The 25,145-nt window shown below is 38.7% G+C and overlaps 2 protein-coding genes across 2 annotated transcripts in view; one reads left to right on the forward strand and one right to left on the reverse strand.

The window, feature by feature from the left end:
- LOC114242670 (uncharacterized) overlaps positions 1-1,929 on the forward strand; it is a 41,357-nt gene extending 39,428 nt beyond the window's left edge. The window contains exon 15 of the mRNA XM_028173923.2: positions 17-1,929. Coding sequence (XP_028029724.2) covers positions 17-139 — 123 coding nt within the window. The 3' untranslated portion in view covers positions 140-1,929. The remainder of the gene's footprint in view (positions 1-16) is intronic.
- Positions 1,930-5,010: 3,081 nt separating this feature from the next.
- On the reverse strand, positions 5,011-24,460 carry LOC114242679 (uncharacterized). Its single transcript, XM_089733453.1, has 13 exons — positions 24,030-24,460; positions 16,796-16,881; positions 16,160-16,256; positions 15,549-15,670; positions 14,474-15,227; positions 14,045-14,132; positions 13,242-13,370; positions 11,962-12,127; positions 8,774-9,000; positions 8,196-8,325; positions 7,604-7,760; positions 6,206-6,348; positions 5,011-5,524 (listed from the first exon to the last, which is right to left on the reverse strand). The coding sequence occupies exons 1-13, from the start codon at positions 24,325-24,327 to the stop codon at positions 5,405-5,407; spliced, it is 2,517 nt and encodes an 838-aa protein (XP_089589579.1). The 5' UTR covers positions 24,328-24,460; the 3' UTR covers positions 5,011-5,404.
- Between the last annotated feature and the right edge of the window lie 685 nt (positions 24,461-25,145).

The following is a 25,145-nucleotide window of genomic DNA, read 5'->3' on the forward strand; positions in this document are numbered from 1 at the left end:
ATTCTTTGTGTTTCAGTTCGTCCTTTTCCTGGGACTAACAGTCATCTCATACTTCCTGGCGTTCCTGGTCTCTGTAGCCTTCGAAGCTCCCATCGTCATGATGCTTAAACTCTTATCGCCACAGAAGAAGTCTCACTGAGTCTATTCAGTGAAACAACTGATATAACTCTGCCAGTCTCATGAGACAAGTCTACGGAACCAATAACTATGGCTCCAAAATTATGACTCGACATTTGAATATCTATATATTAATACGTGAAGCAAAAACTTTGTACCCCTTTTTACGAAAATTGCGCGGACGGAGGAGTATGAAATTCCCAACACTTTTAGAGAATATAGAGAAGGAGTGCAGAATGTTAATATTTTTTTAAATTATGCATAAAAAACACATTAAATCAATTAAAAGAACATTACACACACTGCCATGTATTTGACACACACACGCATGCATACTATTTGTTTATTGTGAAACTTTTCTTATTGCAGTCTGTCAGTTATAGTATGTGGTCAAATTGAGAATAGATTAAATATTGTTTTGTCTTTATTAATATTTGTCTAAAGTGTAGTGTGGTGAAACCTGTGATTATATAAGTATAATAGACTTTCACAATAGAATCATAATAGTGTACAAAATTATAATTTCAATCAATTATAGTCGAATTTTGACTACCGGGGACCAGTACCTAGTCTTTTTAAATCGGTATATTATTTTTGACACTGACGTTTCTGTCATCTCATAATTATTTCAATCGCGATAGCGCAATGGCGTCTACGTCCATGGACTAAATATTAAATTTAAAAAATTACTTATAAAAACGTTCCGTTCGCACTTAAATTACGATCGTACGTACCTACATGTATGGACACCTCCGCCGGGTGTAAGGGGAGCTAGTTTAGAAAACGAAGAAGATAGCGCTGATGCCTCACATTACACTAAATGCAGTAGACAAATGTTTTTTTCTTTTGCAACACGCAATGAAACAATTCAAAATCAGCTGACACGTGGTATAATGTCCCGCAATGAATGCTGACGGCATCGCAAAACTGTTGAACGTTATACACTGCGCATTCACGAAATAATCAATAATTTTTTTGTTTATTTAACGATCTATATTAAAGAGTTTCTGCTGGAGCCTGCCGTCATCAAAACCTTCATATTTATATTTCTTCCTATTATTCTCCTGATTTATATATCTCCAACCACCGTGTAAAAGTTGACGTCAAGACTTCACGGGCGATTCCCTGAACTAAATCCTCTGGCTTTATTTGACTAATAACAAAGATGGTCGCACAAATTGGATAGTGACCAAAGGACAATGCCCATTTTGTATGGGCGTTTGGGCCCCTAAAAAAAGTTGTCCTGTCATGATGGTTTTAACTTAATTTGATAGACAAAGAAGTATCGTTTCATATTCAGAAAACGATTTTTATATTCTCACCCAGGTTTAAGAGAAATCTGTTTTTTTCTGCAGCTAAAATTAAGTTGTCAATTGTTTTCTTCGAAATCAATAATCACTCTCATAATTATTTACAGTATTCAATAAGTTAATTGTGGTTAATGTTGCTAGAAATAAGCCCTTACGTACATTTTATTGTTATTATATCCTCATATTAATAATAAAATGAAATGAAAATCCGGAAGCCGGCAACGATATTGTTGTTGTTGTTTTAAAATTCACCAATAAGCAGGCAAAGAGCGTAGCCTATACAGCCTAGTCTGTCGAAGTTATATATTTTTTATGTCAATAAAAAGCCGATGTATCTATTTTTATTGCTTTTTGGGAGTTTTGACGTCAACTCGACGAATACCACATTGACTGAGCATGAGTTTACGCAGACCTTTTATACACAATATTACAAATACAAATAATACAAATTACACTTCTTCTTCTTCTTCTTCTTCGTCGCTTTCTTCATTGCTGAAGGTCGTGTCCCTGAAACTTGACCGTTGCCTGTCTCGTGAGCTGTTTCCATCTCGTCCGGTCCTCAGCTGCTCGAATGGCGGTTGCGACTGGCAACCCAGTTAGAGCGGTTACTTGATCACACCAACGGCTAGGTAATCGGCCGCGGGGTCTCTTTCCTTCTACTTTGCCCGTCACAATCACTTTGTCCAAGTTATCTGACTGTCGGCGGGCAATATGACCGAAGTAGCTGAGGATCCTCTGGTAACAGATTGTTGAGAGCCTGACTCGGATGCGAAGCTGATCCAGGATAGATTTATTTGTCCTCTTGGCCGTCCACGGAATTCGGAGCATTCGTCTCCAGCACCACATTTCAAATGCATTTATTTTCTTGCGCTCGGATGCCTTAATTGTCCAGGACTCTGCCCCGTAGAGAAAGATTGAGAAAACTAAGGTTCGGACGAGTCTCATTTTCGTGACGTTAGAAATAAAAAACATTAAAATAAAACTTCAAGTGACGCTTCACTCGGGTTGCTGCCAAAACTCTCTGATCATATTATATATAATAAGAATAGAGTAATGGTAGGCCATTGAGATTTTTACTAATGGAATCATTAATATCTAAAAATATTAAATAAAATAACTCATGGTTTTAAGTAATAATTATCATTACAATATATAACACTACATGACGATCACGACCACTCTGTCAAGAGTGACACGACTGAGAAGAATCATTACAATATATAAATATTGAATTGAACAAAAATAAACTAAAAAGTCTGTGAATTATAACCATTAGCTTTTTATTTGTTGTTCAAGTCACAGACAACTCTATCGTTTGGCAGCATATAGGTTTACTATAAGGCTGTATGGACTAACAAGCCCTTTGCCTATTGACGAATTTAAAAACTATGGCACTAAGTTTTGGGATGTTATCAAATAATTATTTTTTAGTAAAACAATACCTGGGCGAAAGATATGTTGATACATAAACTAAATAACGTAAAAAAATAAGGCATAGTTTTTCAAGTACAAATAGTTTAGACATAAAGTTGGCTCACTTTTGGGCATTGTCCTTTAGGTTGTGGATTTAGATAACTGTGACATAAAATTAGTAGTTTTATTACATATGTACAAAGGCTCAAAACGCGCGTATTAACATAGAAAAACCACTTCAGTGAAAGGAACAATCGGAATAAGATAGGTTTCTGCTAGTTCTGATTCTTTTAATCAGAAGATTTCTGGTAATAATCGTGACCATCGATACGTACGTAAATGCAAAGAGAGAATCTTGCTGATTGGGAGTCGGTTTAAATCATCTTTACAATTCTTATTTGTTTAAACAAAACTATAAGATATTTGGTTGCGAATACTGCAAGTACCTAAACTTAAAAAAACGAGAGGGTAAAAGATAAGTACTGTCCCAACTCTCTCGGAGATCTAAGAATTTGACTTACAAATGAGGCCCTTATTGCACTCAAATCGGACCTTTCCCGCTCGCGTCGTTTGCGTGAACCTTGAAGGCCCTAACCTCTGTGGGTCAACTTCTCTGACAACGGATGTTGTTGTCTTGGAACTTCACTAATGATGGAGTTCCTTCCACTGTGAGATTGTATAGGAGATTCTATCCCAAGGTTACTCAAGGTTGGCTCGATGGAGTTTCTAGCTTTGACCTGTTACATAGATTAATGTAAATGAATAGAGTGACTACGCAAGGACAGTCTTGTTCCAGTTGGCAATTGGTCCATAGCACGGAGACTACGACTGAAGATCTCTTCGCATCCGAGTCGAGACGGAGATGTAACGACAAAGAATTTCCAATTCATTAACAAAAACAAAAATAAGTGTTTACGTACCTGTTCAAAGGAGGCAAAGGCTGATTCCACATACATTCATTCATGACACTGGCACACTTTAAAACAGAACGGAGAAGTTTCTAATCAAATTGAGGAAACTATTTCTTTTATGATGTGCGATGTGTTTTAATTCGTCATGACACATTAGGTTAGCTTATACACATTCCAAATATTGCATTGGTGCAACTAAATTTCGAAATTAATCACTCGATTTAATGAAAATCCTGATAATAAATTAATCTACAAACCTTTATGTATTTGCTCTTGTTAATCTTAACGAAAAAAAGAATCGTAGTATTTTAATTTAGACAAAAGTGAAATTATATGGATGAAGAAAAAAAGCTCATATTATTTTTTGTCCATTTTAATCTTTAACAATTTTCATCTGACGTGATACAATTTTGTGTAATAAAATTTTAAAATCATTATACATATTAAACAAACAGCATGACAATAGAAATTAAATATAACTAGAAATATAGGATAATTGTAAATAATTAAACATGTATATTTGTTATTGTAAATAAGTTGTAAATATAAACGTACATTAGTTTGTAATCCTTTTTTTACGAGAATACAGTTTATAAAATAATGTGATTTTTATTTCATGATATCATTAAGCTAATGTTAAGAAAAAAACAACGCAACAAATCGAGCAGTTTCATTCTTAATCAATGTTTAATTTAATACACGAAAAACGTTACTCTTTAAAATTCGACATATTTTTTTTGTTAACGTCACAATTTTAATACCTTTGACTTCGAAATTATGACATAATTAGTTTTCCAATTGAGAATCGGAAATCATGTCTTCAAGTCATTATTCGTTATGCCCCTACGCGCCAATAAGTTTTCCGTGACATGATGGCGTCCTCATAGTATTGCGCTGAATATTAGGTGTTTAGGAAATATGCTGTCATCTGTCGTAGTTGCGGATTGAACTCAAACTGCAGTAGGTATAGGAAGCACTTATTTATTCCACACGCACCTTAAAATCGCATACATTGATAATCAACTAGTTTCTATATCTTTGAGCCTTTTAAAACGTAAAACGTAATTTTTATCGTGACGTTTATCTCTCCATCTGACAGTCTGTGCTTTTTTCTTAGGTATGTCTCCCGTTGCTAGTGCTGTGTGTGAAAAACCATTCACCACAAGCGTATAAGCCGCGCCAATAAAGAAACGAATCGAAAATGGCGTCTATGTACCAGCACTGACAGATGGTAGGGTCAACAAATAAAAAGAAAGACAGAAAGAAAAAGTTGTTTATTGTACAAAAATACCAAAAAAAAACCATTAAGAATGTATTCTACAATTGTATTAATGTATGTAATTGTATTTTATAATTGTCCAAATTGAACAAAAACAACAAAATAACAACGAAATAACGAGCAAATGCAACAAATACAACAGAATTTGAGAGAAAACAGAGCGCGCCGAAACAATGTGAGAACAAAGTCAAACTGATATTTTTTTTGCATGCAGTACGCGTGCGACTAAAGATAGCAATAGTTTAGAGTGAGAGCGCATGATCGCCACCGCCATTTTAGATTCGTTTCTTTAATGGCGCGGCTTATATTTATTATCTATGGTGCTACGCTCTAGTGGCGACGTCCATGACAGAAGGCTTCGGTCGGCGTCTGTGTCACCTCGCGGCACGGTCGCACACGCGGCGCAGAAGACTGCAGAACGGCATCTCCACCAGCAACGACACCACCAGCGAAGCACACATGCTCAACACGCTCACTGCTGTGAAATACGTCCACTGGGAAAAACAACAAAGTGAATATATTACTCTTTCGTGTATCTAACAATTGCGGGTACTTCATTTGATTATTCATTTGAATGTTAAATTAGTTCCCTTTTTTATGTTTTTAGTTATGACATAAAGACACGATCAATTTCAATCCGCTTCAGCGGTCTTGCAATTTATTTAAATTTCAATAGAATAGGTAACAGAGTACTTACGACAACCCTTCTGAGTTTCTCGACGGATTTTCAGTGGGTCGCGATAGATAGATAGATATTGCGAAGCACTACTCTTGCTAGGGCTAGTGTTAACAAATTCCCTCAGGTTGAGCCCGTTAGCTCACCTACCCGTGTACACGTAGCTGGAATAGCCCTTTAGGCCAACAGCGAATAGTGCAATAAAAATCAAACTCGCAAAATTATAACTTTACTAATTAATTGTAATTACTGGTGGTAAGAGCTCTTGTGAGTCCGCACGGGTAGGTACCACCACCCCGCCTATTTCAGCCGTGAAACAGTTATGCGTTTCGGTTTGAAGGGTGGGGCAGCCGTTGTAACTATACTTGAGACCTTAGAACTTATATCTCGAGGTGGGTGGCGCATTAACGTTGTATATGTCTATGGGCTTCGGTAACCAGTTAGCACCAGGTGGGCTGTTGGCTCGTCCACCTATCTAAGCAATAAAATAAAAACTCACAACGCAAGTGGCGTTCGAACAGACACTGGAGTCAGCGGCGAGCAGCACAAGCCTGGCCGCCGCGGCATGCACGACCAGCACGCTCGGGCACAACCGGCCGACTGCCGCCGCGCACGCACCTCCCAGGACGCCGCGACACGGCGCTGCGGGACCCAACACGATAACCACGTGGTCGCACGGACGCCGTAAGATCATAATAACGGCCGTCTGGTGTAGTGGTAAGTGACATGGTCACTACACAAGGGGGTCGCAGGTTCGAATCCCGCCAAGGGAAAATATTTGTATGATAAGTATAAATGTCTTTTCCAGGGTTATGGATGTCTATTAAATATATGTATGTGTATAAAAAAAATCTTACATTTATTTCCCTTATCTAGTACCTGTAACACAAGTTCTTTACGAACTTAGCACGGGACCAGTTAACGTGGCGTGATTGTTAGTAAAAAAAAAAAAAAATATCAACTGCTTACTATAAAACCCATCTTCTCAGTGGGTCGCTCACGTCCTTACGGATTTTTTATTTATTTTTTATTGCTTAGATGGGTGGACGAGCTCACAGCTCACCTGGTGCTAAGTGGTTACTGGAGCCCATAGACATCAACAACATAAATGCGCCAACCAACTTGAGATATAAGGTCTAAGGTCTCAGTATAGTTACAACGGCTGCCCCACCCTTCAAACCGAAACGCATTACTGCTTCAAGGCAGAAATAGGCGGGGTTGTGGTCGCTCATGTCCTTACGGATCCATCAGATCCAATAACCCTTGCATTATACACCTTTGGCTCTAACACTAGGAGTAGAGACCCCGATAACCCTACTCGTGCAATCTAACCTAAGCATCAGCCCGCTGAGTTTCTCGTCGGATCTTCTGGGGGGGACGCGATTTCGATTCGGTATTAGATTCATTAGCGAAACAGCTACTCTTGAGTTGTTAGATCTCCGTTGGAGGTGCTTGGATAGCTGTTAGCAAATCCGTACCCCCCTGGCTGAGCCCTTGCTCGTCCACCTGCCCTGGTAAAACTGGAAAGGCCTCCGAACTACCAGCAATCTCACAAACATAAAAAGGGTAGGTCACAATTCCGTTACGATAGTAAATTAAGCACTGTTCTTGCTAGGGCTAGTGTTGGCAAAGTTTCGCAGTTTGGGTGAAGCTAGCATAATCTAATAGCAAACCGAACAGAGGGTAGGAAATAAAAAGAGATATGAACTCAAAGTATGTGTAAAATGTCACCTAATGCAATAAATAAATTTTGTATATTTATTAAATATGACAATCCTGGAATAAATATTAGAAAAGCATCGTTTACTACTCGATGGAAGATGCCACTGATCGATCGAGTATAAGATCGATCGCCCAAATATGTATATAGATAAAAGTTTGTATTCGATGTAAGTACCTGCATATATAGTAGCGCATGCAAGTACAGGCCACAGTAATGCCATGGGCCAGGCCACGTGCACCGCTGCGGTCGCCCACCACTGCGAGAGCCAGGGCAGCGCTGATGACGTCACCAGCAACGATAGAGACATGATCCATAACAACGATGAAGTTACCTACAATAAGGCCAGATACAATTTTTAAGTACTTTTTTATTTTAAAGACATCTGACTCCTGTGGAGACTATACTGTTGATGGTTCGAGGCACGAGGACGTATTAGCCCTTGACATTATTATTAACAGTGGCGTATCGAATAGAACCTGTAGGACACGGGCTACCATTTGCTCGCCGTTAACCGAAAAAAAATACAGCAATAGAAATGGCAGGAGACCACAAAGAACATACAATTAAATCAATTTATAGTAGGTATATTTAAAATGTATAGATATGCGCTGGCATAATGTTTTTCTTTTTAACCCTTGAGGGCGCGCGTCGTTACAACAAATACATACATGAATTTCGCGCAATTCAAGAAACAACGAGCGAAGAAGAGCAGTAGCTTAAAGTAAACATTGTGCTCAAGGAGATAAGGGTCTATGAACAGTCTCACCGTAGAAACCTTGAGTCTTCCGCTCAGAACGTGCGTTAACCAGCCAGCAAAGACCCCCATAAAGTACGGCGCAACTCGGGCCCACGGACGGACTATGATGGCTGTGTACGCCGACGTAGAGCTCGTCAATCTATTAACATTCATTTGAACACGTATATTTATAACAATAAAACATCTTAATGCCTTCGAAGGCGGACATTGGCAATGCCAGGCCAGTGTGCTTAGTGCGAGTTTTTTAACTTCTCGATCCCGTAAAAGTTAACGCAAATTTGTATGGAGTTGTAACAGCGTCCCTAGCGGCAAACGAAGGGACGCTGTCCAACTTTTACGCGATCGAGAAGTTAAAGAACTGGCACTAAGCACATATAATTACTAATCGCGACCGATTTCGGACAATTTTATTAGGTGTATTGTAGTGAATTCGAGAATGCTTTGGATTCACAATTCGTAATTATAAACAATATATATTGTGTGTACAGAATAACGTCTGTCAGCTCCGCTTGTATCCATATAATAATATTACTGTACAGTTAACATAAACGACCGCCTCGACTTTGGATAACTGAAATAAAACTTACAGTCCTCTATCGAAGTACGCGGCTGTGAAGTCGGCAGCGCTGGCAGCCAACATCGTCATGAGCACGGCGGCCGCCACGACGGCCCGCGCCGCTCCCCCCGGGCCCCCTGCGTGCCCCCCCGCGAGCCCCCCCGCGAGCCCCCCCGCGAGCCCCCCCGCGGCACACGCCAGCGCACCCACGGCGTGCAGCTGAGTTTCCGTTGACAAGTACCATGAAATCTGGAGGCACTGGAATTTTTTTCAAAAATAACGGATATACTTATATTGAGGACTCTAGAGACAATAACTAGTGATCCCCAGGTCGAAATTCGACTATAATAAATTGAAATTATAAGTTTGTACACTATTATGGTACTATTGTCAAATACTATATTATACTTCTATAATCACAGATTTCGCCAAGACTATAGACAAATATTAATAAAGACAAACAAGATTTAATCTATTCTCAATTTGACCATATAATTTGAACATAGCAATAAGAAAAGTTTGACAATAAGCAAATAGTATGCATGCGTGTGTGTCAAATACATGATAGTGTGTGTAATGTTTATTTTAATGATTTAATGTATTTTTTGTGCATAATATAAACAAATATTAATATTCTGCACTCCTCTTCTCTATAAGTCTGGGAAATTTTATACTCCTCCATCCGTGCAATTTTCGTAAAAAGGGTACAAAGTTTTTGCATCACGTATTATTACGAGTGTATAGATAACTAGAAGCAAATCACGCAGCGTCATTTGGTGTCAATTTAGGATTCCCTGTTATGTTACATTATATGCCATTATATTACCATGCGCTGGTCCGATCAGATTAAGACGATATTGGAATCCAGCATCAATGTCGCTATCCACTGCGCGGAGGACAGAAGTGAATGGAAGAACATAGTCCTGACAAGTGCTCAGTAAAGGTCACGACCCTCAGAACTGAGGAATACGACGCACGGAGGAGGAGGAGGAGGATTATGTTATTACTAGGCTACGAGAGACTAATAAACATACTTTTATACGTTTAAATCTTACATATGTAACTAGTCAGGTCATAAGTATTGTCACACAGTAAAAACTTTTCTTTTAGAATGCTGGCCACAAAAAAGTTTATTGAATACGAATGTCGAATTGTTCATGAAAATAAAAATGTATACTTTTAGAATATTACTCATTTTTAAATATGGAGTGGACGCTTAAAGAAGACCGTGTTGCAGTTATTGCGTTGCATCGTTGCGGTTACGCGCCAATTCAAATTTTTAACATACTGAAAATTTTGAATATAACCAAAAGATTCGTTTATCGTACCATCAAACGATACAATGGAGACTCTGGTGTAGATGACAGGTCAAGAAGTGGTCGCCCTCGGTCTGTTAGGACTCCAGCAGTGATAAAAGCTGTGAAGGCGCGAATTCAAAGAAATCCCAGACGTAAGCAGAAACTGTTGGCCCTTCAGATTGGGTTAAACAGAACCACGGTGAAAAGGGTGTTAAATGAAGACTTAGGGCTTCGGGCATATCGAAGAAAAACAGGACATCATTTGAATGCTCGTCTAATGGACCTGAGACCTTCCTGAGACTGAAGAGATGCCGCGCTTTGTTGAAGCGGTACGCGGGAAAAAAATATCGGGAAATTCTTTTTTCGGATGAAAAAATTTTTACAGTAGAAGAGAGCTACAACAAACAAAATGATAAGGTGTACGCACACAGTAGTGAAGAAGCGAGCAACCGTATTCCGCGTGTCCAACGAGGTCATTTTCCATCCTCGCTCATGGTATGGTTGGGAGTTTCTTATTGGGGCTTAACAGAGGTACATTTTTGTGAGAAAGGTGTAAAAACGAATGCAGTTGTGTATCAAAATACAGTCCTGACGAACCTTGTGGAACCTGTTTCTCATACCATGTTCAATAACAGGCACTGGGTATTCCAACAAGATTCGGCGCCAGCTCATAGAGCGAAGAGCACACAAGACTGGCTGGCGGCGCGTGAAATCGACTTCATCCGGCACGAAGACTGGCCCTCCTCCAGTCCAGATTTGAATCCGTTAGATTACAAGATATGGCAACACTTGGAGGAAAAGGCGTGCTCAGACTTTTTGGCGGGAACGCGAGGAGTGAAGTTGTGTGATTTGTTTTATTTTGTCTATTTAGTGTTTCTTCAGGTTTAAATGTGTAATAATGGTGGTTTATTAACTGTTTAATATCTGTGAAAGTGCACAAATGTGGGAAAATGAAACAAAGCTGCTGGACGTAACTTCTCGGGTTCCTCCAAAAAGTCCACTGAAAAAATCTCAGTAAATGACCACCATTTTACTGCGATTATATTTCATCCCATATCATCTCATTTCATTAAATTTCATCCCAGTTGATTAATGTCTCAAATTAATCATCTTCATTTCATTTCACTCCGTATTATCATTTTTCATAAAATTAAGAAAATAAAGTAAAATAAGACATGACTTAAAGGTCTTAGTTACCAGGTCATAAAATCTCTTAAAAAAAAAAAAAAAAAGGCGTGCTCAAAGCCTCATCCCAATTTGGAGTCACTCAAGACATCCTTGATTAAGGCAGCCGCCGATATTGACATGGACCTCGTTCGTGCTGCGATAGACGACTGGCCGCGCAGATTGAAGGCCTGTATTCAAAATCACGGAGGTCATTTTGAATAAACTTTAGTGTCATAAGAATCTATGTTTTGTTAAGTTCATTTTGGTATATGAATGGTTACATAATGAATAAACTTGTTTCAATTATTTTACATTAAACATGTGACAGAATTTATGACCTGACTAGGTATATAGATATGGGTTCAAGGATTCTTTTTTTTTTTTTTTATTGCTTGGATGGATGGACGAGCTCACAGCCCACCTGGTGTTAAGTGGTAACTGGAGCCCATAGACATCTACAACGTAAATGCGCCACCCACCTCGAGATATAAGTTCTAAGGTCTCAGTATAGTTACAACGGCTACCCCACCCTTCGAACCGAAACGCATTACTGCTTCACGGCGGAAATAGGCGGGGTGGTGGTACCTACCCGTGCGGACTCCCAAGAGGTCCTACCACCAGTGATATACAATGTTTGCCTGATGTGGGAATCGAACTCACGACACCGGCGCAACAGTCAGAGCCACTAACTACTGCTCCACCGAGTCGCCGCTAATAAAAATTTATTCATCTACCAAAACCAAGTTTATCTCACTTGTTCGTCCTCGTCGTACATATTGGAAGCGTAAAGTATGTTTCTCCACCAGTAATGGTCGCAGTTAGTGTGATCGTTGTCTGACAATGTGAGAACGGACGTGCTGCGGTACACGCGAGCCACCACCGCCGACAGTAGTAGCGCGTACGCATAAGACGGCAATAGCCTACGATAAATACAAAATTGATGTTCTTTGGTCAAAAAAGCAATATCTTCTTCTTCTTCTTTTTCACAGGCACAGTGAATTTTTGTATTACATTCTATCTATGTAAAGAAAAATCTTTTTTATGTAATTTTTATATAAAACCTTTGAAACTCTTTAGTTTTAAGAAACAAAGATTTCCCTTAAATAGAATAACCGAACTTTGAAGTAGTCGCGGCCTAAAGGATAAGACGTCCGGTGAATTTGTATGTAGCGATGCACCGGTGTTCGAATCCCGCAGGCGGGTACTAACTTTTCTAATGAAATCGTACTTAACAAATGTTAACGATTGACTTCCACGGTGAAGGAATAACATCGTGTAATAAAAATCAAACCCGCGAAATTATAATCTGGTGGAGCCCATAGACATCTACAACGTAAATGCGCTATTCACCTTGAGGTATAAGTTCTAAGGTCTCAGTATAGTTACAACGGCTGTCCCACCTTTCAAACCGAAACGCATTACTGCTTCACGGCAGAAATAGGCGAGATAGCGGTACCTACTCGTGCGAGCTCACAAGAGGTCCTACCACCAGTAATTACGCAAATTATAATTTTGCCAGTTTGATTTTTATTAAAAGTCAATCGTAAACATTTGTTAAGTACCTACGTCTTTCATTAGAAAAATTGGTACCCATCTGCGGGATTCGAATACCGTTTCATCGCTGGATACGAATGCACCAGACGTCTTATCCTATAGGCCACGACGACCTTAAAAAATATCTACTATACTAATATATAAATCTACAGTGGTTTTTACGGATGTTCCGTTATAACTACTGAACCAGGCATCCTATTGACTTGAAACTTGGTATCCATGTAGAAAATACATGTACTTAATGGATAGGCTAATATTTATATGAGTGTTGGACTCCCTACACCAGTTGCGGGAGCGTTAATGATGAGAATCTTTGTGCGGGTGAGAAATAATAATGTTAATTTAAATGCCCAGGTTTTGTTAAAATTCAAAAGAAAATTAAGTATCATCCTCTATATGTGAGTGTAATAAGAGAGAAGTTCTTCGGTAACAATAATACAAAGGGATTGATGACAAATAGAAGTAAATGAGTAATCTTACCTAATAATCCTGTTGGTTACAAAACACACGAATTGCAGGATCTGACCGCAGGCACCGCCAAAGTTGACGAGCTCCTCGATGCTGTACCGACTCTTCAAGTAAAAGAAATGATGGGAACTAAACAGGCCACTGGAATTTTACAATATCAGTTTAATTATTCCGACGATGATTGCACAAATCGTGACACACACAGGTTCGTTCGTGCTTAGCTGTAATAATGGAGAATCTAACGAAAGAAAGTGATTCGCGTTTTGAAACCGTTCATGTTGTAGCATGCGATGTCATTTTAAATTAGCGTCAATACCTGACCCGTGTCTTTTTTTTCCTACCAATGCTGGTAACCGAGAGGGTAATGCCAGCGTAGCCGGAGGAGTAGGTGACCTCACGGGGCTCTAACCTGGTGACGTTGCTAACACTAGCTCTAGCAAGAGCAGTGCTCCGCAGAATCTACCACCGCATCGGAAACGTGACCCACTGAGAAGATCCGGCGAGAAACTCAGTGGGCTGTGTCTGTGGGTTAACAATTAGGTAGGAAAAAACAAAAAAAAATCCGAAGCGTCAGAAATAACGCAGACACAATAATAAACGGCCTGTTCACTAATTTTAATTCAAATTTAATTTATATACAGTGGAACTGTTTTTTCACAAATTATTAGTAGATCTAGTTGTGTTTTCAATTACAGATCCCTCAATTAGCCTCATGCTGAAAAGAGTACAAATGAAATCCGCTAAACACGGTTCACGTACAACTTATTTCTAAATTGGCTCTCACAGCTGAACGATATTATTAATTAAACACAAACCTTGTAAAAAACAATGTGTCGAAAGCTAGAGTTCCAGTCATTAATACATTATATGCATTGTTGTTTGAGTATGTGTCACTTGAAGTTCCTAAAAAACAATTGTTTTTTATAAATAAATACGATTTGTTTTATAAATACATGTGGAGTGCAAGATTACGCAAAAAGGAATACAGAGTTCCAACATTTCTGGAAGCCGAAGAAGTTTCGAGTACAATCAACCTTGTACATAGATCCCTCGAAATTCAATATCAGGAATTGTCACCAAGAAAAATGTATTACTATTGTCTTAAATCTCCACCAATATCAAAATTTAAAAACAAATCAAATCAACAAACTAAATATTCCACTGGATTGTGGTTACTCCAAACCCTGGATTATACTGCAATGGAATTATGTGAGAAATTCTAATTTAAATAACTCAATTCTCACCTGAAATCTGGTCCACGGAAACAACTACATGCACATAAATAACCCAAAATGTTGCTCCAATTTTCAAAGCATGTGTCAAAGACAGATCCTTGTTAGATGTGTTCTTATTAAATATTCTCTTCCACGAATATATTAATGAGAAACACAATAACAGCTGGCATATGAAACTCTTCTTTTTGTTTGTAACCGACGGATTTGCTGCTCTGAAGCTAACTGGTAGGCTGTTGCGTGAGTTGCAGTGCTTTTTGTACTTGCCACATCTGTTGCAACTATGTATTGTCCTATCTGCGACCAAATCCATAGTGAATCTAGGATCAGTAACATATTTCCCTGGATATGAATCATCAGTGTAAGCCATATCCATATCATCCTCTAATTTATCGTCAATCCTTTTTGTCCTTTTGCTGTCTCTCTCCTTGTTTATAGTGTCTGATTCATTTATTTTTTCTAGATCGAAACTCATCGATTTTTTTCTATATGGTATTAATTTTATGCAATCTATTTCAATGACTGTGGCTATTATACATACAGCAATTAGTATGGTAGTTATTGTTACGAGTAGAATGAATCCAGCATCTGTTTTCAGATCGTAATAAGGTTCAACGTGTCTAGAACTTTGAACTTTGACCCTCCTAGGGAGCATTCTGTTAGTTTTAAGATTGTTGGTAACCATTATTGAGAAATTTATTATAGATTCGACGTCGTTCAAGTCACACGATCTGGGCAGACACAGTCCTAGTATTATTTCGTATGACTGAAAAGTAAATGTACGTAGAGTAGCAGTAGAGGATAGAAAACGAACGTTATTAAATAAAAAACTGTTTATCGTTTAAGTGTAAAACTCATTTTCTTAAAATTTTTAGTCAGGCCACTTCAATTCTAGTGATTTTATTGTTGTGTTATAAACATTTGGCTATTTCCGATTTTGTTTCAACTAAGCGTGATCTGCGAGACTAATTTATTTTGGTCACCCATTCAGAAATATGATTATGCTTTTTAACAAAATTTCAAATAAACAAGTTTTATGCCTTTTGATTTTATGTATTTGTCAATATATTCAGTTAGTGATACTTACTCTTTGAAATCTCGTAATATTTAAATCTATATTCAGAGTACTGTAAGCGAGTTTAATGGGTACTTTCTTCACATCTGCAGACGAATGCGTCTGATCTAGACTTATTGCCCATTGTTGAGAATCTACAATCGTTAATCAGTTACTAATTAGAATTTGTGCACTTAAAATGGCGTCCATTGTAATCGTTCAAATTTATCTATAAGAAGAAATAGGCACCCAACGGCTCCGATTAACTGTAATGAAACTACAATATTCGAATTGTTGGGTACAAGAAAGTTTTGAAGGGATTTTGCTTGTCTGGGTCGCTGCTTTTCCAATACAAATGGAAAATATAATGATACATTTGAACACAAGAAGCCAAATCTAAAATTCTACAAGAGGCCGCTATCAAAATTATGTAAACTAGAATGTAATGACTAATGTAAGACTAGAGGCATAGAGCTGTAGTAAGTCTTGATCTTCCTTTAATACTTTTTAACAATGTAGAGAATTTTTTCATGATATTTTTTCTTTATCAAAGAGCCATAGCGGAACCATGACCTGTTATGTTATTGTTTACGCAGCTTAAAATCCTCATTCCGTAGCAAATATCCGCAATGTTTTCTACGTACCATCGTCAAAATTCCGTGCTCTAAGTCGTTGGGCTGTCGCATAGTCGATATCATGGAAACTCCTGGTAGAATTGTGAATACAGCTCACATACTCATTCTGCAATAAAGCAAATATTTTATAAAAAAAATTGTCGCAATATTCCGCAGCAATATTAGCTGGTGAAACAGTTGTTAAGTTCAATAGACCTAACTCACATAAACTTCAAGATCTATCTCTCGCGAGCCAGTCTCTTGATTTGATAGAAATTGAACTTTTACTTTTTTCTTTACCTATCTGCCTGTAAATTCGGGGCTTACGGGGTTCAGCCTGAAGAACCTTTTCAACATCTGCCTAACAAGAGGAGGGATTCTCTGAATCTACCACCGGAGTAGAATCGAGACCCACTGAGCAGATCCGGTGAGAAACTCAATGGGTTGAGCTTGTGTTATGATGTAAATCATCCGAGTGTCTTGGCAGTACGATTATCTACGTAGGAGTGATTTTTGGTAGAAAGAGTGCCGACAGTAAGAATTAAGTATCACGCAATTGTTTTGAAACTAATGACGACCGGCCCAACCTCTCGGATCACCTAAAACCATCAGCGCGACACATAAAACAACGTGTAACAACAAAATGGAAAAATAAAACAAACTCACCAAACTGAGACACTGATGTTTTGAGCCGAGCCAGAATCTATTTCCATCATTTAAACCGGACTGGTAGCGCCCTGATGAATCTACGGCTATTCACAGAAGAGACATTTTAAGTTGTTAGAACCTTAAAAATCCTACTAATATTATAAACACGAAAGTTTTTAAGAATGTATGAATGTATGTTTGTTACTTTTTCACGCAAAAACTACTGGATGGATTTTGATGAAACTTTACAATAAGATAGTGTGAATAAATAAATTAAATGTTCCCGAAGCGAAGCGAGGGCGGGTCGCTAGTTATTTATATTTTATAAACGCAGCCTAACCGCCGGTTTTATGACAACCGTCGAAATGAGTACGTGCCAATTTATTCTTTACTCTAACCAAAGAACACATTTGCAGATGTTTTCATACAAAATCATCAGCAGACTCGAACACACGAAGATATGTTTACGACATGCGCATGAGGCCCAGCCCAAAGTACACGGTGGAGCACTTGTGGAGAGTATTATGCGGTAGGCAGGGGCTTGGCTCTGCCCCTGGAATTGCGAATAATCGAAGTTGGACAGAACACCTAGTCTAGCGCAGAACTTATTGAAAAGTGGACATCAACTGCCGCGCATTTACATACATGTACATTCCACCGAATCACTTATTGACTCTCTAAGCTGTACCGGGAGTCCGAGTTCGATGTCTTTGTAAAAGACGAGGTCACCCAATTTGCTTCACCGCTTCTTTTGTGGACTATGGTTCTTTTAAGAGCCAAATGTAGAGTTAACTGTGACTTACATGTGAAATAAATAATGAATAATAAAATATATAATATGTATTTGAATTTTGGTAATTTCTTCATTGTCGCAAATCGTATACACAGCACGTAGGCATTTTAATTTTGCGTTTCGAATCCTTTACAGTTTTAGTAATTACATAATTACGGACGACCGTGATGTTAATCGTCGACATTCTTATAATATGCTAACTACCCTATAATTTTCCAAAATAAAAACATTTGTTGACGTAACTGTTAAATTTCGTATTCTGAGTCTGCACGTGATGGGTGTGATTCTACTAGCTCTGCTTCGAAATAATACCTTACTGGTTTTCGGTTGTTATTTTATTATGTGAATTTATTGATGTTTTTTTTTCTGAAATTATTTAATAAAAAAATAGAGGTACAAACACTTATTACTCATTACGATCTGCTGTAGATTATTATCGTGAGCACGCGAGCGTGATCACTGAACTTGTACGAGCATTCACATCAACAGCGAAAGTTACGAAACACGCAGAATTCATATTAAATAAATAAATCAACGCATTTCATGTGTACTTGTTAACGAGACTTTTTCACGCCTGATCATAAGTGGCGTGGAAAGAAACAATGTCTCAAATATCTTATACCTACATTGAATGGTATTATGGCAGGGAATTACAAAGAAAATATAGGCTTGGGCCCGTAGATACTAGATTTTTTAATGAAAGGATGGCTGATGGTTTGTAATCCAATCCAGTGTTACGCAGAGTAGCAGACGCACTGGAAATGATGTAAAATAGAATATAAAACCTTTATTTACCGTGAAAAGACGATGTATTTTAGTAATAAGTTTGTTTTTTTTTTCCTGCCTAATCGTTGGTGACCTAACGGGCTAATCCAACTACACGCGGACCGGTAGATGGCCGGGATAGACCGGCTCATGGGCTTAACCTGAAGGAATTGCTAACACTAGTCCTAGCAAGAGCAGTACTTTGCAGAGCCTACCGGATCGGAAACGCGACCCTTTGAGAAAATCCGGCGGGAAACTCAGTTTGGTATGATTTGATCTAAAATCGTTTAATTCATCCGATTAGGTTACATTTGCCCTTTTCCAAACAAGAGAAAAAGTATGAGTCCAAATACAAATGCTTATGACACTTACGAGTATCGACAATAGGTAAACGTTAAAGTCCTTAGATCGTCACAACCGATAGTAGATAATGAGTTGGTCTTCTTGAGACAACAATATTACGGTTTTACATAACAATAAAACCGATATTATGTGCCGAGAAGGAAAACATACAGCATTGTATTATGAAGAAGCAGTGTGTACTTAGCTTAAATTCCTTGTCTATGTCCAACCATAGACAGTCAATTTAGTTCCATCTTTAGCCGCTAGGTGCTGCCAGCAAGTATAAAGGAAGCGCAGCCATCTTTGATCTTCATAGTCTTCACCAGGAAGAACTTCCTGCAATGCTGTATGTTTTCCTTCTCGGCACATAATATCGGTTTTATTGTTATGTAAAACCGTAATATTGATGTGCCTTTGGAAAACATACAGCATTGTATTATGAAGACGTGTTTGTTATCTGCTGGTGAAATTATTAAGCACAACGCTATGATGAAATAGGTAAGCTATAATAAAATTATGAAGCGCAATGATAATGTTCATAATTTATATAATTATTAAATCGAAAAAACACAGTTGTTAACTTCCATGTTAATTCAATAATTAAAAAATATTTATAAGTTTGTAATAAACATTTTATCTTGTATATACAAGAAAATGTATAAATTGTATAAATGATGTATATACATCATGTAGGTGTAAATGTTTTGAAAAAAAGAATCGTGAGGATCTTTAGGAAGTTCTATTATTCGGAAATAATTATTGTAAACGTTTGGATGATTTGCATTTGCCTCTAGAAAGTATTTCGTCTATTGGTTCATTACCAATCCATCTCAGAGGCTACTGCTGATCTACAACTTCTTAGATATGGGTTGATGCCACTACCTCGTAAGGTTGAACGAAGACCAGTTTCCAATTACAGTACGGTATGCCGCTTTTGTGACAACACACATAGTTAGAAAAAAGTCCTTACGAATCTTACTGGGCATGTCTTTAGTTTCATGTTTAGAAAGCACTTATGCAGATTATTGACGAAAATGGATTTTAATTTTAGACCCAAAGACTGGTATCAGAAAGATGTTTTTCTCTGTTAAATGTTGAGCAAAGTAAGGTCATTAACTCTGCGTCCAGTAGCCAGCAACATGGTTGTTGGTGTCCTTCAAGCTACCTTGAGGCGTGATCTGGTGGTGGCTGGGTTTGAAGAAAACCAATTTAGAACTATTCTCGGATCTCATGTGAATGGGACTATACTTAGTAAAGTTGTAATAAGTAGTTGAATTTTGTTTAGTTATTCCGATGGCTTTTTTAGAATAGCAATTTTTATTAGAGAGCTTGAGAATGTTTGCTGTCCTACATGTATGTTGCCCACAGAAAGTCGACAGCGCTGTTTTATGCAGAAGGATTGTTTTATAGGCAAAATTTTCTTTTTGGAAAAGAAAAAAGAATTTGGCAACATCTGCAGACTTAGGATCAATTTTAAATCTGTAGCACCATATGCACCATCTTCTAGTCGCTGGTAAGTATGCTGGCAAAGTGGATTGACACCAGCTAATTTTCAATAAATCTTCTCCTGTGTAGACCAGTCTATTATTTGTACAACCTCCCGCCCCCCCCCTTTCTAAGCTTTCAGGGTTAATGTTTACCCTGTGGAGGAGGCAGGTTTTGGATTTCGTGCGCGTTATCTAGCGTTCGGGATCTGAGGGCTTGGACCCCAAATGCTTTCGCTCAGTCTGGGAACTCTACCAGGTAGGTTTCCTAGACATTTGAAGTGAGTCAGTACTCTGGGGAGAAGGTTGAGAGGAGGAATTCTCCATGCTAGTTGCATCCTCTACAGTCTGCTGAAGGTATCCAATCTTGGTCGGCGAATGGGTTTATATCCGGATGACCCCACTTTCGAAAAACTTTTGTGGTCACTTGTGGTAAAAAGTGCCATTTCGCAGGTTGATTTCCTCGTGATAGCCTGTCGGTTACGATGTTGTATCTCCCCGAGAGATTATAAGCTGACAGTTATCTTGAACTTATCGCTTAGGTTTAAAGATCGAAAGGTCAACGCTAGTTAAATACTTTCAGATTCATTTTGATTGTCACTACCATTGCAAATAGCTCTTTTGTGGCTGAGCCGTTTCAGTTGTTGAGCTGACCATAGACAGGACGTTAATATTTTGTCTAATTGTAACCCCTACCCATGTCCGAAGCTTCCGTTGCCAGGAAATGGTTGGTTTTGTGTCTCGGCAATGTTTGACATGTGACTCCGTGTCAGCACTGCATTTGTAACCCCTACACATGTCCGAAGCTTCCGTTGCCAGGAAATGGTTGGTTTTGTGTATCGGCAATGTCTGAGATGGGGCTCCGCGTCAGCGCTGCATTTAATTGTTAACACATGTAGGATGGCCCGTTTTTACGGGGGTGTTTTTTCTTGAAACTTCGCAAGAATTTTCAAGTTCGCAATTTGCAAGTTAGCATAGACTGATGTAATTCCGTCAGAGTTTGAGCTAGGATGTTGTTGAGTGGCCACTTTACTTCTCGCAATTTTCCATCGAATCCCTAAACATGTCATCTCTTGAACCAGTGTACTAATTGATTTTTTGTAAGGCTGACTTGGCAGCCCAAATAATCCAAGAGCTTTACAGCTTATGTGGCCTGAAGACTCAACTTGGACTTCTTTTGATGGACCAGGTGGAATTTGCGTAGGTGGGATAACACTCAACATCCCTTTGCACGCAATGTCTCCGCGACAGAGCATGCTATGCAAGCAAAAAGGTGTATTTGTCTTCATGGACCAAAAAAGTCGCGTAGGTAGGTTAACATTTGACTTCCCTATGTACGTAAGGTCTTCGCGACCGAGCATGGTATGGGAGCAAAAACGTTTATTTGTTTTGGTGAAACAAGATCAAGTCGTGTAGGTAAGCTAGCACTTTCGATTTTGCACGCAATGCCTCCGCGACCGAGCATGCTACGGAAGCAAAAAGGTGTATTTGTCTTCAAGGACCAAGAGAAAGTCGCGTAGGTACGTTAACATTTGACTTCCCTATGTACGCAAGGTCTCCGCGACCGAGCATGCTATGGGAACAAAAACGTTTATTTGTCTTGGTGAAACAAGATTAAGTCGTGTAGGTAAGCTAGCACTCGACTTTGCACGCAATATCTCCGCGACCGAGCGACCGAGCACCCTATATAATGGAAATTGACATGCCAGCCCAGATAATCCAAAAGCTTCACAGCTTCTGCAGCCTGAAGTTTCAACTTGGATTTGTTTTGGTCGACCAAAAGGAAGTCGTCTAGGTAGACTAGCACTCGAGTTCCTTTTGCACGCAAGGTCTCTGCGACCCAGCATGTTATGGAAGCAAAAAAGGTTAATCCAAAAGCTTCACAGCTTCTGCAGCCTGAAGTTTCAACTTGGATTTGTCTTGGTCGACCAAAAGGAAGTCGTCTAGGTAGACACTAGCACTCGAGTTCCCTTTGCACGTAAGGTCTCTGCGACCCGCATGTTATAGAAGCAAAAAAGGTGTGGCTCTGAAGCCAGACCGAAGGGTAGGCATGTCATTTCATACTAACTCATAAGAAGGTACCGATTCCTTCCTGAAGGTACTGATACTGGTACCTTGGTACTAATCCTCAAGAAGTATCGACGAAATTTTGCGACTGATACTAGAAAATTTTTCCTGAGAAATGTTTAATTCTATCATCCAGTCCCCTGGGTGGAGAAAGTTTGGTACCGAGGTGTCCGAAAACAGTTACGTGTTTTATCTTTACGACCTTGTTCAACTCTCGAAGATCGAAAATTGGACGCATTGATCCGTCGCTTTTTTTTTTTTTTTGGTGTTTGGTAACCATACATGGTTTACAAATTATTACAATTTTGGTGGCACTCAGTGCCTCCCGTGGGTGTCTTCAATTGCCCCCCTCTGGATTGTGCCAGATGTTATGGACTATGATTGTTTATAATGTTTGGCTTGCCTTTTGTACGAGGTCGTGACAAATAGGATTGTAGCCCTCCGAGGGACTTGAATAGATTTCAATTTAGTATTATCAAACAAAAGATTCCTCAATGAGTAGTGCGTTGGCAACAGGATACTTTGTTAGAGACCACGGAAATTAAACTTTGACGTCTTATTTCTATCCATACAGCCCTTTTTTCCGTATACAATTTAAAACGCTTTTACGGATAACTTGTACGACGGAGACGATTTGCCAAAGTTTTCAGTAATTATGTTACAAAGATTATTAGTTTAAATCTGTTGTGTTTTTGTCAAAATTTCCGTATTGACGAGATCAATTTGTTTACAACAATTTTCGTTACATTCAATTGTTACACACAGTTGATGCATTATTAGATTTACAACGTCACTGACCTGGTGGGATAACGAGCCGATTCGAAGATCGACCGTTACCTTTGAATCCCGTCGTTTCTTACGCAGAGACTCCTTTTGTTCTTTTTCGCTTGACGAGCTGTTCGAACGCAAGGCGTCTCCATCGCGTCTCGCCTGGACATCTTCCCTCTCGGAAATTATGGAGCTTGACTCAACATCACCTCCAACAGATGACGCGTGATTCATGGCGTCCGATGATAGGATTGGTAAATAATACTCGTAATGATTGCAAAATAGCACTCATAGAAACACAAAATAAATATTTTTTGCAATTAATAATAAGTCGAATAAATATTTGTGGATTTGCGACTTCACAGTACGAAAGTACACAACGCTATGAAGATCAAAGATGGCTGCGCTTCCTTTATACTTGCTGGCAGCACCTAGCGGCTAAAGATGGAACTAAATTGACTGTCTATGGTTGGACATAGACAAGGAATTTAAGCTAAGTACACACTGCTTCTTCATAATACAATGCTGTATGTTTTCCAAAGGCACATCAATACTAAAATATATTACGATAGAAATTCCTTGCTGTACTTTATACGGAATGTAACGCAATGTAGGTAGAACACAATAAGAAAAAAGACGCGTCTGACCCACTCCACCAAAGGACCACAGACGCGTTTGCCATAAGTTTATGGACAACCTTTTGGGTTGTCAAAAAAGGACTTAATAATTTATTTTACAATTAACAATACTTCCCTTTGTTTTGGGATAGTAATGTACTATCATTTCGACTTTAAGAACTGTACCCTCAAGCTTTGTTTATGCGCATTTGTCGTTCAATTTGCTGCTTTAAGTGATGTACAGAAAAACGCGAGTTAGATACTTAGGTACCTACCTATTTAGCGCCATTACCAAAATTTAAGAGGACATTATTTATTAAGTACCTAGTTATAAAATCGATTCGATACTGTACTTCCTCAACAGTGTCTTACGTTCTATGTAGTCATTTAATAAGATGTTATTTGGTTATTCTTACCTTTGAATGCCCAAAGTTGACCATCCGAAAGATCTTTGAACATGTCTCTCATATCTTCCCAGCATGAGACATCGATAGATAAATGCACACCGTTTGATATTTTAGGCCAAAGTACGGCTAAGAATGAAGGATCGTACACTTGTAATAAGTTTTCGAACACATCAACACGATTTCCCGCGAGTTTAGAATTTTTCAAACGGGATTCCTTTTTACTATCAAAATTATTACGAGTAGATGTAACTACGGTTAATTCAAACAAAAACGTTATAAACCCGACAAAAATAATCTTTAACTCCATCCTATTTCAATTAGTCGTAAAATAATAATTTAGAATACGTGCTACTTACACGCAAACTAACTCCGGAGTGAATATTGATCAGGCAATTGTAATCATTGGAAAAATTAAATCCGTGATTGTTTTATTGGTGGGCCGTGTGTTTCGATGTTGTTGAAAATCCGGAAATCAAACAAGAATGTAATAAATAACGTAACTTTCTCCTGTTAGAGACGATCATGGAGAATAGCAATTATTGCAACGGCAGCGTAGCGGTTATTTGCGGTAAAATCCAAAATAAAAAATTACCAGAGAAAACTTGTTTACACATTCAACAATAACAATAATCGGAGAGCTAATTTCCATAGACCTCGCACAGGCTTCAATAACGAAAAGCCAATAGTGTATCATTTTGATTACACGCTTCAGACTTTCCGTTTACTTCCACTTTCTTTATATTATATTAAGAGGATTTTAGAGGCAAGTACCTACAAGGCACATAGCATTCGTCTTGGGAATAAATTCCCAACCGCCATGACGTCTTTCTAGAAATGAAGTTTGGATCGTCAGTGGTAGGCAGCGACTTTGCTGTATCCCTGACATTACTGTCCATGGGCGAGGGTGACTACTTTTTTTTTTATTGCTTAGATGGGTACACGAGCTCACAGCCCACCTGGTGTTAAGTGGTTACTGGAGCCCATAGACATCTACAACGTAAATGCGCCACCCACCTTGAGATATAAGTTCTAAGATCTCAGTATAGTTACAACAACTGCCTCACCCTTCAAACCGAAACGCATTACTACTTCACGGCAGAATAGGCAGGGTGGTGGTACCTATCT

This window comes from Bombyx mandarina, chromosome 15 (genome assembly GCF_030267445.1).
Source record: "Bombyx mandarina strain Sakado chromosome 15, ASM3026744v2".
In the NCBI taxonomy this organism is placed as follows: Eukaryota; Metazoa; Arthropoda; class Insecta; order Lepidoptera; family Bombycidae; genus Bombyx; species Bombyx mandarina.

What these genes read in the sequence shown, in the direction of transcription:
- LOC114242679 (XM_089733453.1), bottom strand. Translation starts at nt 24,327, where the DNA reads ATGGAGTTAAAGATTATTTTTGTCGGGTTTATAACGTTTTTGTTTGAA. An exon ending in TCAACTTTGGGCATTCAAAG is followed by an intron (nt 16,882 to 24,029) that starts GTAAGAATAACC and finishes TTCTGTGAATAG; the next exon opens with CCGTAGATTCATCAGGGCGC. An exon ending in ATGCGCTACTATATATGCAG is followed by an intron (nt 6,349 to 7,603) that starts GTACTTACATCG and finishes TGGGTCCCGCAG; the next exon opens with CGCCGTGTCGCGGCGTCCTG.